The 15,548-nt window shown below is 40.5% G+C and overlaps 1 protein-coding gene and 1 long non-coding RNA gene across 13 annotated transcripts in view; one reads left to right on the top strand and one right to left on the bottom strand.

The window, feature by feature from the left end:
* Nucleotides 1-15,548, top strand: part of IQCA1 (IQ motif containing with AAA domain 1) — a 155,522-nt gene that overhangs the window by 90,714 nt on the left and 49,260 nt on the right. For all 3 annotated transcript variants that reach the window (XM_039495970.1, XM_039495972.1, XM_039495971.1), the window contains exons 8-9: nucleotides 4,457-4,594; nucleotides 9,240-9,315. In XM_039495970.1, the coding sequence (XP_039351904.1) occupies nucleotides 4,457-4,594; nucleotides 9,240-9,315 (214 nt within the window). The remainder of the gene's footprint in view (nucleotides 1-4,456; nucleotides 4,595-9,239; nucleotides 9,316-15,548) is intronic.
* LOC120375220 overlaps nucleotides 1-15,548 on the bottom strand; it is a 115,270-nt gene that overhangs the window by 60,315 nt on the left and 39,407 nt on the right. For 7 of the 10 annotated variants that reach the window (XR_005586525.1, XR_005586521.1, XR_005586524.1 and 4 more), the window contains exon 2: nucleotides 7,673-7,875. This is a non-coding gene — a long non-coding RNA (uncharacterized LOC120375220). Of the gene's footprint in view, nucleotides 1-7,672; nucleotides 7,876-9,126; nucleotides 9,283-9,853; nucleotides 9,943-15,548 lie in introns of all 10 variants that reach the window. The other 3 variants (XR_005586519.1, XR_005586520.1, XR_005586522.1) reach the window with 2 other exon arrangements.

Here is a 15,548-nt window from a genome sequence, read left to right as displayed (position 1 = left end):
ACAGAAAGGAGTGTCACTAGAGGATTAAAATTCAATGGGGATTAAAGTCACATTAAGAAGTTCATCACAGAGATGGAAGTCACTCAGAAAGAAAGAAACCAGGAAAATGTGAAGGTATTAAGAAAAGTAAAACAGGGATAAAATAGTATTAACACCCAATGACTGGAAGAAAAGAATTAAAATATGAAATTTAAAATAATATAAATCCAAGGTCCTATCAATGATAAAAAAGGGCGAAGAGGATTAAAAAAAATTATGCTAATAAGTGAGTTTGAAAAATAACAATGAGAAATAATAAAATAAAATGAAAAACATAGTCTAGATTGTCATAGTTGACAAAACGTCTGATAAACTAGGTAAACATAATTTGTCTTGCATCTGAACATGTGGACAATGGGAGGGGTGATGGAACATGGTGGACATTTTGAGAAAGGGAACATGAAAAATATAGAGTTTTAAAGGTGTCAACAAGAAGGTCTCTTCATGAAAAAGAAAAGTAATTCATAAAGGAAGGAAAAGTTTATAAAAAGAAGAAAAGGGTAAGGAGAGGGGGTGAAAAGGGTAGGAATTAAGGGGTAACTTAATGGAGTGGAAAGGGAATGGAGTTCCCCAAGGGGGTCAGTTTAGGACATAAATGATCTGGAGAAATCCAATAAATGATCTGGAGGCAAAGTAAGGAGATGATACTAAACTACCAGTGAGGTGAAAATTACTCAAGATATTTAAGATAAGATCAAAAAGAAAAAAAGAAACTCAATCAAAAAGAAAAAAAAAGATGAATGAGCACAATAAATGATAATGAATTTAAATGATGGAAATGTAAAAGAAAAAAACTTGGAAAAAAACATGAAAAAATATGATAATAAAAACCCATTTTGAACTCTAGTCATTCTTTTCATCTATCTAGAAGAATGAAATGGTTCACCACTTATCAACGCAAGATATGACTGAATGGTGCTTGGGGTTTGAATTACCATATTTAATTAAATATAAGCTACTGAAATGCTTGGGGAAATCCACTAATGAGATTCCAATGATTGCAATGTATAGCCATGTCTATTTTCCTCACTTTCTTTCCACTGTGAGCTCTTTAATGCATCTTTAAAAGGCATTCTTCAGAAAATATATTTTACTGTTCTAGATATGTTTGTTTTAGCCTTAGAAATATTTTGTCTTCCCTGTTTTATTTTTTCCTGTATTGTCAGAATTTTAAAAATGTATTTTTGCAATTAAACATCAGTGTCACAGAGCTTGTATTTCATCATTACCACTGGTTACCTGACATGAGAATTAAATCTCCAATATTGTCTATAAGTATTGTTCTAACATTCTATACATTTCCATCCATCTGAGACATCACTGCTCATGATGGGAAATGTCATCTTCTTCCTTTGAGTTTCACGCTAGTCCTGTTTCGGGTGTCCAGATAGCAAGTGTGAAAAATCAGGACACTTTTTTTTCCAGGCGTATATAAGACAAAGCCCCTTATACTGAGATGTATGGTCACCCTAGTCCTGCTATAAGGGACTAGTTAACATTGCCTATGTTGCAAAACAAAAATAGCAAGATCACTGCAAATAAACGCTGGATTGTGATAACTCATATGGTTGGGCAGTTTGAAATAACCTGCTTTTCCTTGATAAATTTGAGCCTTAATACCCTCTCTTGGGGTGCCTTTGTGTATGAGCCTGTTTTTGGTGCTTCCTATTAGGATTCCTCCTTTTTCCTGGTTTTTCCCTTAGAATCATAAAATCATAGAACTATAGGATTAGAAGGGATGGCAAGTGTCATCAAGTCGAACCCCCTGCCAAGTGCAGGATTTGTTGTGTCTAAACCATCCAAGACAGATGGTGCCAGTTGCCTTTTGAAAACCTTCAACGAAGGAGCTTCCATTACTTCCCTACATAGTTTGTTCCATTGTCCTGTTGTTCTTACAGTTAGAAAGTTTTTCCTGAGATTTAGATTAAATCTTCCATGCTGTAGTTTGAACCCATTGCCTCTTGTCCTGCCCTCTGTGGCAAGAAAGAATAATTTTTCTCCATTTCCTTATGGCAGCTTTTCAAATATTTCAAGACTGCTATCATGTCTCCTGCTTAATCGCCTCTTTTCCAAATTAAACATAACCTTTGCTCATATGGCTTGCATTCCATCCCTTTGATCCTCCTTGTCACTCACTTCTGGATCCTTTCCAGTTTCTCTATATCCTTTCTAGACATTGTTTACCAAAACTGGACACAGTACTTTACTGAGGCCTAACCAGCGCCGAGTAGAGCGGTACTATCACTTCCCATGACTTGTATACTATTCCTCTGTTGATGCAGCCCAAAACTGCATTTGCTTTTTTGCAGCAGCATTGTATTGTTGACTCATGTTGAGGTTGTGATCCACCACAACTCCCAGATCCTTCTCAGCAGTGATCCTCCATTCTATATTAGGGAAGAAAATAGTGTCTTTGTCTTTGTTGAATTTCACTTTCTTTTCTATAGCCCAGTTCTCCAATTTATCAAGATCCCTTTGAATTTTAGCTCTATCCTCTTAAGTGTTTGTAACCTCCCCCGCCACAGCTTTGTGTCATCAGCAAATGTGATCAGTATGCTCTCTATTCCTACATACAGGTCATTAATAAAAATGTTAAACAACACCAGACTCGGAACAGATCACTGTGGAATCCCCTTGAGGCCTCCTTCCAATCTGACAGCATTCCATTAAGTTACTCTTTGTTTGTGGTTGCCCTTTCTTTAGCATATCCTACTCCTACTGTACATGTAAGGCTGCATCAGAATTTGGCTTTGCAAATATTTAGCTGAATTTTTGGATGAAATGATTCTATTTAGCTATAGCAAGTCAGTTTTCCAATACCTATTTGAAGCCAAAAAGTAGCTGATGGAAGTCTAGGATTACACATTGCAAAATGCCTTGTAAAACGCGTTGCAGCAATGTGTTTTTGGAATGAGCAGCAGTCCTAGATTTCAGCACACTGCAGAAGGGTTGTAACAGCCAGATTAGAAGGCCATGAACTCCACCAATTTACACTGGACAGTAGGAACACTATCAAGATGGAGAAAACTAGCAAGGTGATTATCCGGGGCAAGCCTGAAGCAAGGCCCCAAATGATTCCTGGTGTCTCTGGGAGTTCAGCTCTGGGAAAGCAGGGCCCAGATGCCCCTTTTTCTCCTGAGAGTTCAAACAGGGGGATGAAGGGAGTATGGAGGGTACTCAGAGGCAGTAAAGAAATTAATATAGGGGAGTGGGGGAGAGGAACTATTAAAAATGAAAAATGTGGAGACAGGAAAGAAAATATAAAGGGAGAGAGAGGCTCATGGAAAGAATGATATAGAAGGCAAACAGTTGCATATAAAACGTATGCATGAGAGTGGGAAATAAAAGGGCGCAAGGGGAGAGCGAATGGCATAAAGAAACAAAGAATTAAGACCCAACACCTTTACAACTAGCAAAATATAATGGGCCAAGTCTTTAGCTGTCAGAAATGAGCTCTATTGATTTTAATAGGGCTATACCAGTTGACAATCTGGACCTCTGAGTTTATGGCCCTATATAGTGTTTGGCTTCAGACAAATACCATTTCTAAGGGGGTCCTATATTCAGCTAGATAGTAAAGCTAGACATCCACTACATCCCTAAAGGAAACATCTCAAAGTCCATCTATATAAAATCAATCTGGTTTGGAAACACTGGGCCAAATTCTGAGGCGAGTCCAAGACTAGAAGGGGTCTAGATTATGCATCTTTTTCTTGCTTCTGGGCCCACTGATATGTTATGGCTCTGGGTGGAATTCAAGATGTTGTTTCAGTCTATAAAGCCCTGAATGGTTTGGGACCTAGTTACCTCAGAAATCACCCCTTTTCCGTAGTATATTGCCACCGCTGATCTAACCAGAAGTTCTCAAGCTGGAGCTTCCTCAGTGTAAATGAAAGAGGGCACCAGGCAGGGTTTTCTCTGTGCTTTGAAACTTGCTCTCCTAACCCCCTGGGTCTGCAAAAACCCAGATATGGTAGCCTTCTGTCCACACAACAAAGCCCATCTTTGTCCTCTCTTCTCTGAGGCTGTTGTAATGGGGGTGGGTTGAGGTGGATACATTTATGGGAAATCATTTGCTGATTTTGTGGTTTTAACCATTGAGGTAGATGTCCAGAGCACAGACTGAGTGCTTATCATTACATTTTTGACATGAAAAATAAATAAAATCAGTCCATTAATACTCACTAACAGCCACTTAGCAATGGGTGACATTTTGAAAATAGAGATCAATTAATGAAAAAAGCACAAGAACGTGAAACTGAAGGAGGGAGAGAAATATCAAATCATGACCCATTCTGAAAGTTAAAATGCATTTCAATTTGGCAGAAACATCCCTTATCCTGCTTCCTATACTTTAATATTCTTTATATTTAAAAACATCAAGATAATGGTGTGTGTTACTTTGACTCTCTCCCAGGTTGCTGCCGAGCTGGCTGCTAAAGAAGAAGAAGCAGCTGTAAAGAAAAAAACCAAAGAAAAGGGGAAAAAAGAGAAAAAGAAGAAGAAAGGGAAAGGAAAAGGGAAAGGAAAAGAGAAAAAAGGAAAGACAGATACTGTAAGGCATTTTAAAATATGAATTTGTTTAGTAGTTTGTTAAAGCAGTGAAAGCTTCAGGCCTGTGCAATCCACGTGGCATCGCTGGCCTCCATCCATTCAGGGTTTCTGCATTTAGACAAACTGACTTGCCACCATTGCTTCAGCCCCACTTACAGGAGGGTTGGAAGAGGATGAGGTCCTCATGCATCTTACTTCATCTAAGTTTGATGGCCATGGAGACTTTATTTAGGCTTCCAAAACCAGAGGCTTGGGGTAGGTGTTTGCGAAGCTGCCTGTGTCTGGCAATAGCTGGAGGAAGTCTGCCTGTGGAATGTTGATGTGGGAGGATTGACTCTGGGGGGGATGGATGGGAAAGAATACGCGTAGAGGCTGTTACACTGCTTTAGAAGTATGGTGTGGTCTCCACCAAGCACAGGCCTCTTTGGGTATGTCTACGCTGCTGTTCCAAATCTGTGGCTGGCCCATGTTAACTGACTCAGGGTTGCAGGGCTCGGGCTAAGGGACCGTTTAACTGCAGTATAGACAATGCTTAATTTGTGCCAGGGCTTGCCAGGGTCACCCAGAGGGAAGGCAGCAGGCAGGCAGCAGAGGGTCCGCTGGTCCTGCGGCTCCGGTGGACCTCCCGCAGGCGTGCCTGTGGAGGGTCCGCTGGTCCCGCAGCTTTGGTGGAGCCGCAGGACCAGCGGACCCTCCGCAGGCACGCCTGCGGGAGGTCCACCGGAGCTGCGGGACCGGCGACCGGCAGAGCGCCCCCTGCGGCATGCCGCCGTGCTTGGGGCGGCGAAATGTCTAGAGCCGCCCCTGCCCTGAAGCTAACATTTTGCCAATCCAATCTGCACGCTTACTTATATTCCAAACTAATTTTTTTAAGTACAATTTACTATCTGCAAACCATTTATTTTATAATGTAAACCAATGTTTTGCTATTCTGTAGATAGTGGCCATGTTTTTTCAATTCACTTAAAATGACCCTAAAGTATGAGCTCTTTTCACCTCACGTTGTTTGTAGGCCAAATTTATGTTTTTGCTAACAAAACTACTAGAATGCTATCCTCCCTGAAGGCTTTGAAAGGTTGAGATTCTGTTACTCCAATCGGCTTTTTTCAATAGCAGGTTCATGGAAGAACACACCAGACAAATGATATGCCAACCAGAAGGTTGTGATGGATTTTAGCTGCGTTGTCTTAATTCTAAATCATGCTGTGCAATCAGAATTTTTGACTTTTGGTGTCACAGCAACTTTTGTTGCTTGTGAACTTTCTAGAATGAGTTCGTTTTTTGTAGATACCATCAATCTTTAATCTTTTAGTGATCATTATCACTGAGTGTTAGGAGGAGGGGACTCCTGGGGCCCAGACATTCCCTCACTGTAAACTCTTCTGAAGAGAAGTTATACGTTTAGCTCTAACTGTGGGACACTCATATAACATGAAGACTAGGATTTCTTAGGCAATGTCCATCAAGCTGTCTGAAAAAATAGAAACAGCTGGCCACGAGACTAAACTATGCGAAACAAATAAGTGTCAATCTTTCTAATGTAGAGGTTATCAGATTCTGACACTGTAACATGGGAGCATCCATTTACAGTATATTGGAAGTAGCTGTCTTCGTATGCCAAAGATACTAAGTGGATAGTCTGAAGAACTTTAAACCCATCCCCTTCTGCTCCAGTCAGGACTACAGAGCGAGCAGAATACCTGCTGCATCCTGGGTTACCAAGTCAGAATGCCTCCACTGATTCACACTGGTACAGAGCATCTCTGCACTGCCCCTCCCCTCAGTGCAGGACACAATATGGCCCTAAGAGAAGAACCAACTAACAGCCGTTGTATATCTCTACCTAAGTGAGGGCTTAAAGGAATTATTAGAATTACACTGGTTAAATGACCATGTCAAACAGAGCCATGCAATCTAGGATATTAAGCAGTTCTCTTCAGCCTGAGAAGCATATACCAATATGTCCTTGTACTGCTAACTGAGGCCTTGCTTCTAATTCCCCACTCTTCCTAAATGGCCCTCCCAAAACAAAGCCCTAGTATGTCTCTATCCTGTCCCTCCGCTAGTACATTGGAGAGGGTCCTTCCACACGTGCTGCAAAAATGTATCCCAACAGTACTTCAGTTTTTAAGTCACCAAGGAAAAGGTCAGGAGGAAATAGCTTCAGACCCACTGAACATTCTGAACCAATTCTGAGCTTCAAAGATTGCAGTGAAATTCATGCCCCTGACTTCAAAACCCAACTTTCCACTCTTTCATGAGTAGGGTGACCAGATTTGGGGGGGAGGGGAGGGAGTGCTGCCAGCGGAGCAGCGAGCGAAAAAAAAAAGTGAGTGCTGCCGGTGGAATGAAATATCGGGACAAACATTTAAATATCAGGACGTCTGGTCACCCTATTCATGAGGTAAGGTGATTGCTTTGTATCCCTCGGTGGATAAACAGCGATACCAAAAATGTGTCCCTGTCCTCTCACAGCTCTGGTTGAGTCTTGGTATGAAATTTTGAAGATTTGCTGAAGAAACAACAGTACAGAACTATGAGGGCTTTATAATTTTTTGTAGTTCTCCTCTTTTTTCATGCCCCAGCCTCTGTAAAGTAATAATCAAGGCCATTATATCAGGTGTTCTGTGGCTCATTGAGATAGAACAAAGAGAACATTATTCCCTGCTTGTAATACTGAAAAAAAATCATCTTGGAATGGTTCAGAAGTATTCTGAAAAGTTCTAACAGAAGGACCTTATTAAAATAAGCGTAGGCTATAAGTCATAGTGACGCAGTCAAACAAGGCCTTGTTCCTAACTTCAGTTTTTTAAAGAAAACAAGCTTATGATCCCAGAAGGAGATTTAAATATTCCTTAAGTCTGATAGTGATCTTTAGAAATATGCATTTGATATCAAAGTAACTTCATTCTCTTCCCTGTTAAGCACTGATCTGATTTCCCATTGGGCACTAAGAAAGAAATAACAGAAACCTAGCACAGTATAATCTCTCTTCACAAGCCTTTTATTTTTGTGACTTTTCAAGACATATGTTGAACCATTTGGAACTATTTAATATAGTAATATACTGTGTACTGACCTGCTTGTAAGACGTAAATGTGGCGGTGGTCTCTCTACAAATTTCATCCAGCCATATGGAGCTTAAAGCAACATTCTGCCATCAAGGAGATCCACAGGCAGAACCTCTTCACTGTGACCAGGAAAATGTAGCCAAGCAGCACAGTGAAAATCAATTCAAATTCTTCACAGCCTTGCAGTGTGTATTTCCCCATGCAGATCAGTCTGTGGAAAGATTCAAACACATGCTTAGTGCTCATCCAATTGTTACCCCCATATCTGTGGCTGGATTGAAACCGGTATCATCGGTTCAAGGTGCCCCACAACAGTTTACACAACATTGACTCAGCTATTCGATCATCTGAATGTAGAAAAAATATCAAGAAAATAATTCCTTGATCTTTCTAAAACTATGTGAAAAACACTTACTGCTAACGTAGAATTTAGGCCCATATTCATTGTAGCTGTTCTCTATATATTGAATTATTTTGAAAAAAATCTATTTAAATATGTTGTATATTAATATTTGAAATGTATTGGCATAGAAATACTCTTTACTTCAAAGGATAAAATCAGTGAAGTTAGCCATCAAAAAGACTGCTTTGCTTATTCCTAAGGATAACAGAAATAATTCATATATGTGCACTATGCTGTTCACTGGCTAAATAAATTAATGGGGAGCAATTGAGTTTTCAGGCTTCACAGCAATATTTATGTCATTAACAAAATATAAATGTATGTCTGTTATAAATGCAACTTCAAATCATCTAAATGTCATTTTGTGTAAAAAGTATGATTTAAAAAAATTAAAAGCAATGCAGCAGGGCTGGCCTGATAGTCTAAATGCAGTCCATCGCATACTGCAGGATATCCAGATAGGGGTCGCAGACACCTCAGGCCCTGCAGAAGGTGGGAGTGCAGCAGAGAATTTGAGTTCCACCCTTGAATCCTCTTGCTTGCATTATTCTTCAGCATGCCCCTCCAGCCAATCCTCAGCACCTCCTTGTCAAGTCATGCACTCTACTGATTAAAATTCCTTCATGCTTCCTTTCTTCTTTTGCCCCAGAATCACCTCCATGCCATCTCCCAGGCTGTTCCCTGTACCTGCAATATCCTTTATCATCCTTCACAGCACACTTCTCTTCTCAAAACCCATTTTCCCCTCAAACTATAATCCTCTAATTGCCTAAAAACAATCCTTATTTCATGACACCAAAGCGCTTAGCACATTGTGGCTACAGCGTGAAGAAGAAGAATGATTGGAAGGTAAATAGATTGCCATGCTCAAAGGTCCCATCTACACTACAAAAGCAAGTGAGTTTAATAACTTTGAAATTAATGTGACCCAACTGGTTTTGAACACGAACTGTCCCAATCTGTGTGGATGAAGTCCAACCATATGATCAGCTTGAAAAATATGATTTAGTTCAGGGGTCTCATCCAACAATTTTCACCAAATAACTTTCTGATACTCACTTGTGAATTAAAACTACACTTGATCCCATTTTTCATCATTCTGTGACCCTGTCTTTTTAATGGCTGGCTATTTGGTGATTAATACAATGATAGTCCATATTTTCTTCACACAGGAAGAAGAGGCGGGCTGGAAAATGGCTCCTAGTAATTTCCTCCCTATAATGGAGGAAGGAAACAACCGATACAAAGGTCAGTAGAGGAAGATAATAATCATAGTTGGCGCATTCTTCTAATTAAACTTAGATTGGATGCCATCCATGTAACATCAATCTAAAGTATGGAACATTACAGAAGTGCAAGCTTTAGACAAAGTCAAATTTGGAAGGAGATTCCTCCTGCACCTGTAATTGATTTTTGACCTTTCTGGTAACATTGGGACATCATAAAGCAAGGACCAGATTCCAATACCCTTACTCAGGCCTTTGGCTCCAATCAGCTGACAGTATGCAGTCAAAGCAGTTGCTCTCACTATAGGTGCAAGATCAGGGCCGTACTCTGTGACTAGACGCTTTGATTTCAAGGGGACAGTTATTAAAGTGAAGTGCTACTCAGTGCTAGGAAAGGTGGCAGAATCTGGCCCAAAGTATTTGTAAGTGCATCTGTAAGTGCTTTAATTTTTTGTTATTTTTATTTCAGAAAAGTCATCTGTGCTTATATATAGGATTGACTGGCCACTAAATGGAAAGCTCTATCTAGCAGTTACAAGGACATTCCTTAGATTTCTTACCCTCTTTGCCCTCTCATTCATTGACAAGGCTGTTGATACACACTCTTCCACACTACAGCTGGTCACCATTTTCTGAATGAAAAGATTGGCTGTAGAAAGAGAGATTTTCAAAATGGAGATTTTTTTTTTCAAAAAGCAGTTGATTTAAATGTTTGAGCTTCCTGCAAAGATTTTTTGCAACTTTTTTTTAAGTCAAAATGATTAGTCAAACTGACATCGAAGTTTTTTGTTTACAGAAAACTCTGCTTTTGGTAAATGAAAACTTTCAACAACGTTTTTGATTTTAAAAAAAGAGTTTGAAATTCTCCAGTATTTTTCAAAATTTTTCAACCAGCTCTGTTCTACTCCTTCCTCCACATTTGTCCCCTTTTCCCTATCCAAAGCTCTGCAATCCATATCCTAACTACTCAAAGGAGCTACCAAGAGTATGTCTACACAGCAAAGAAAAACCAGTGGCTGGCCAGCCAATTCAGGCTCAGAGGGCTTGGGCTGCAGGGCTGTTTCATTGCTGCATAGGCTTCTGGGCTTGGGTTAAAGTCCAAGCATTGGGACACTCCTACCCCGCAGGTCCCTAGAGCCTGGGCACCAGCCCAAGTCAAGAAGTCTACACAGCAATGAAACAACCCTGCCGCCCAAGCCCAGAGAGCCCAAGTCAGCTAGTATGAGCCAGGTGCAAATTTTTCTTCGCTTTGCAGACATACCCCAAGACTCCCCCAACAAGCAGGATCAAGAGTCTCTTGAGGTAAGAGGCTGAATAGAAAGTATGGTTCATGAGCCATAGTGTAAGGCCTCAAAGGTGCAAATAAGCTACAACTATCTGACCTTGGAACACTTGAGACCAAACTCTGAAGTAAAGGTTTGAGTTTCGCTGTCACTACTTCCGTGCCTAGCTTCATTATGAGAAAGTAATTTTTTTAAATCTTTTCTTCTTAACACTCTACAGTGTTACTGACTTGCTAAATTCCTCACCTGAAACCCTTTGTTGTTATGCAATCACTCACATTACGTTGCCTCAGGTCAGCCGTGGGAAAAAGAAGTTATCAATTTGAAAATGAGTTGTAATCAGCAGAGTACTGCCCGGCCTCCACCTTGTTAACTCGTGGAATTTCTCTTGTAAATTATAAATCATGGAGAGTTGCTTCATGGTAAGACTCAAAGGAGGGCTCAAAGCCCTTGAATGCACACATACAGCTCCCACTGAAATCAACAGGAGATGCACAGAAATTGCTCCTTAATTTGCAAGGAGTGTTTTGTGTGTGCTGCTAAGCATGTTTGGGCCACTTTGGGTCTTGTCCTTGCATAGGCACAAAATGGAGGCAGAGGGCACAAGAAGTGTCTCCCCATCCTGCCGCAACAATGGGAATCCTTGCACTCAGGGCTAGCAGCATTGCCGACACCAGCCTCTGCATAAGGGGCAGGGAGAAGATGGGATGGGTTAGGTTTGTGGGGGAGCATGCATGGTACTCCCTTAATGACCCTTGAGGGCCAGAAGGTGTCCTGGAACTCCTTCTGGGGCAACGCAGCTCCATGCTGCCCCGAATACTACCTGTTAATCCCTCAGAAATTGTGTATATTGATTGTCTACAGCTGTACTGAAAACATTGCTCAGCTACAAATGTAAAAGGTAGAAATACAAAATGGCATGCTCCATTCACATACCTTTGTAAGTGGTGTGTGCATCACTGGAGGAGTGAGGGAGGAGTTAAATAATTTAAAATATTTAGGTTAATATGCATGGTTGGGTTAAGAGTACTGACTCCGTGATAAGGATGGGATGGGGGGAGAGAGACTTCCCAAATCTCACAGCTAGCCCTTTCAAAAAAATGTCCATTTATTATTACTTCTGCTTGAGAGCTGATAGGGGCAAGTTAATTGTCAAAAGTGTAACTGAAAACAGATGTGTACATGTTGCCATAAATTGTATGTGTAGCCAAGGTATGTTCCTTCTTAAATCCTCCCTAACAGGATACACTTGTAGGGGCTCCAAATATGCAGGTTTAGAGTCTTGATAAATTATATGACACATTGTGACTACCCTATGCACTGAAAACGCCTCCAGGAGCACTTAACAATGAGCTTGTGTAGGCAAGAGACACTGCTAGAATCCATTTGGGGTAAATTGAAACTACAGCCTGGGATTCAGATTTAACCAATATGTAGCACATCCAGAAATCCTTAGAGAGGGAACAGTAACTCCAACGAGATTCAAAGGATAGCTATGGGAATGTCCAAGCTTAATGTATTCACGGTAAAGTATCCAGAGCTGTTAAGCTTAGGGTGACCAGATGTCCCGATTTTATAGGGCCAGTCCCGATTTTTGGGTCTTTTTCTTATATAGGCTCCTATTACCCCCCCACCCCCGTCCCGATTTTTCACACTTGCTGTCTGGTCACGCTAGTTAAGCTTTGCCTCACTTCTTTTATCTTTGCCACTTGTGGATTGAGACGATCTGAACCAATAGTCTGGTTATGATCATGCACATTTCACTGCTTTTCAAAAAGTTACTAATTTCTACAAACTGCACATCCCCCACCTCATTCACAACTAACCTTCACAAACACCTGTCAGGGATGGTCTAGATACTTAGTCCTGCCATGAATGCAGGGGCCTGGACTAGATGACCTCTTGAGGTCCCTTCCAGTCCTATGATTCTCTTCTATGAGTCTATGATTCAGTATAGTTTATTACATAGCTTTATCCTTCTACATGTATTCATAATATACTCTACCTTCACTTAGTATGCTCTGCAATCCTCATTTAAATTACCAATAGCCAAAAATGTACTGCTCACATGTGAAGCGCAATTTTTCAAAATCTCAAGAATCAAATCAGATAGATGGTAGAGTGACTCTGAAAAGGTCACTGTTTTTTAATATTGGATTTTTTTTCACTCTCCCCTTGTTTGAAAGTGCTTAACTATTGTCTATAGAAATTTAGAGGAAAACTCACCTTTAGCAGTGAATAAGCCTAGAAAATTTCAATCTAATAGGTAAACATTATTCTGAGTGACCAAAAGCAGATGCTTACAATGGAAACGTTTAGGGAACCTTAACATCCACTTAAAAACACATTTTACACACACACACACGGTATATATGTAATTTCCCCTTATGCTGTAGTAAGAGGTAACCAACCTCTCCCAGAATAGTGTGAATGTACTACTTGCACAACTTCAAGTTGTGGCACAAGCAATAATTTGTTCTTGTGATATTCTAAAAGGCACTTATATGGCCCCTATCACTGAGCACCTCATATTCTTAATGTATTTATCCTCACAAGACCCTTGTAGGGCAGGGCTATTACCTTCATTTTACAGAGAACAGACAGGCTAAATGACTTGCCCAGGGTCACACAGGATGTTTGTGGCAGAGCAGGATTGAATCTGGGGCTCCTATAGCCCAGCCCTCTAACCACTGGACAATGCTTCCTATGTGTTTGATAGTACTATACGCTGTGGTGACATGACTTCATGTTTATCTTGCGTTGAAAGATCTCAAACCCTGTCACCAAGCGGTTGAAAGTTTCCATAAGAGTGTGATGATTAAGCATCCCCCTGTATTGATCCCCGGCTGCTCTCTGCAATTAAAATATTAACATTAAATAATGTTTCCTACATTAAAAAGGCGAAGTTTTCTGAGTCTGAGCAAGTGCACTGAAGTGCTGACGCTAACAGCCATGTGAGCCCAAAGGGCAGCCTGCTAGCAGCCATGTAGAGATAGAGAAAAAAGAAGACTCTAGAGAAAGCTATATGCATTTCAAAAAGATGATTCAACGGCATTTCACAAAAACATGCACACACTCCCATACTTAAATGGCCCTACATGTAATTGAACACCATGCACTTTTGACCACTCAGTGAAAACATCATGTCCTTAATCTTCCAACCTTGCTTTAAAAAGAACTTGCCGGTACGCCGTACTGGACTGGACCAGCTTACTTTCACCTCTATCTTCTAAAATTAGAGACCTCTAACCTAGTGACCAATTTAGTCCTCAGTGAGCCAGTTGCCAAGTAATATCAATAAAGCCTATTGGCTAAGGTGCAGGAAGAAGGCTGTCACTGATTTGTCTGGAGAGCCTATTACCCACTAATCCATGCACAGAACGACAAACAATTATGAAAAATAAAATAAAAAGTGTGGCTCAGTCTATGAAAAATAAATACCTAAAGCTTAACACTCCTGTGAAAACATAGTACTTGCAACCTGTTGACCCAGCCAGGAAAGTGTTTAAAAATTCACATCTCTTCTATATAATATCTTCTTTCCCCAAGGCTGAAATTCCAAACTAGGGTAACCCTGGGGGACGTGCCTTCTAACTAGGGCAAGTCAACCTTTCCTGTTGAAATATTATGTGGCATCTGTCATGTTATTTGACAGGCCTGGAGTCATTTAAAGAAATTGACATCTATACCTTTTTGTTCCTTTCCTTGTTACCAAAAATCCACTGTCCTCCTTAATCGTTACCATTTTTAGTTATAAAATTAGGACTCTTCACCTGCAAAAACTATTCCCTGTGTGTAAAACCACACAAACTTTGCACATAATTGGAATCCAAGAGAATTCTCAGAAGCAGTAGATAGCAGCATGTATTATATTAACTAGAATAAACCTTGCATGATCTCCTGTAGGTGCTATGAATATCTTTCTCAGTTCATGGTGTTTTAGTGAAAAGAGTAGTCCATGAAAAACAGCTTCATAAAGGAGTCTATGTTTTAAGGTAGAAAACTAATTTTAAATCATCTGGAAATCGAATCAGTGCATACTGCTGGAGATCAGCTGTCATTATAAAGATATTATCAGGGTTTGGAATGTAGGGAAACTCAAGGTATGGAGTTGTCCTTTTAAAATTAATTCAATCTATTGAAAGAGGGGATGAGGCGTTTCCCTTGTTAAATTTGTGTCCTTTGTTCATACCACAGTATTCAAACAAATACAGGGCTTTCCAAATTTCAGTTTACTTTTCTGGAAAACAAAAGGTAGTTTTCATTAAAAATATTCACAAAGTAAAATCATTAGGCACTTTATTATAAAAAGAAATTTTGCCATAGACTTGCTCTTCTCGCTTTCCCTCCCTCAAATGTAGTCATTTATTGCTTGTGTTTGGCCCATGCAACATTAAAAAGTAGTGATGTAATGTCCATTGGACTACATGACTCTTTTTTGGAATCCCTCCCCCTTGCCTACTATATGACGTTTAAACTTCTTGCCCTCACCTTCAAAGTTCTGCACAGTTCTGCCACACCTGTATGTGCTGGATCCTATTTTTATCTTGTTCCCCTTTGCCCCACCAATGATGCCAGCCTCACTGCCCCCTCCATCTCACATTCCCATCTTCATGCCTTTGTCTGTACTGTCCCTTATGTGTGGAATGGCTTCCCAAGCCAGTGGTCCAGGCCCACACCTCATCTTCATTCAAATTCCCAAAACTCACTTCTTCTGTGGGCAGATCTACACTGCAGAGGGGATCGAGGCTCTGAGATCAATCCACCGGCAGTCGATTTAGTGGGTCTAGTAAAGACCTGCCAAATCGACAGCAGATCGCTCTCCAGTTGATCTTTGTACTCTACTCCCGACAAGAAGAGTAAGGTAAGTCGATGGGAGATTTTCTCCCATCAACCCCCCCATGGTGTAGACCTCACGGTAACTCAACCTAAGGTACATCGATTCCAGCTACATCATTCATGAAGCTGGAGT

This window comes from Mauremys reevesii, linkage group 11, assembly GCF_016161935.1.
Source record: "Mauremys reevesii isolate NIE-2019 linkage group 11, ASM1616193v1, whole genome shotgun sequence".
NCBI lineage: Eukaryota > Metazoa > Chordata > Testudines > Geoemydidae > Mauremys > Mauremys reevesii.
Note: the sequence above shows the minus strand (reverse complement) of the source record. Positions and strands in the feature narration are given on the sequence as shown.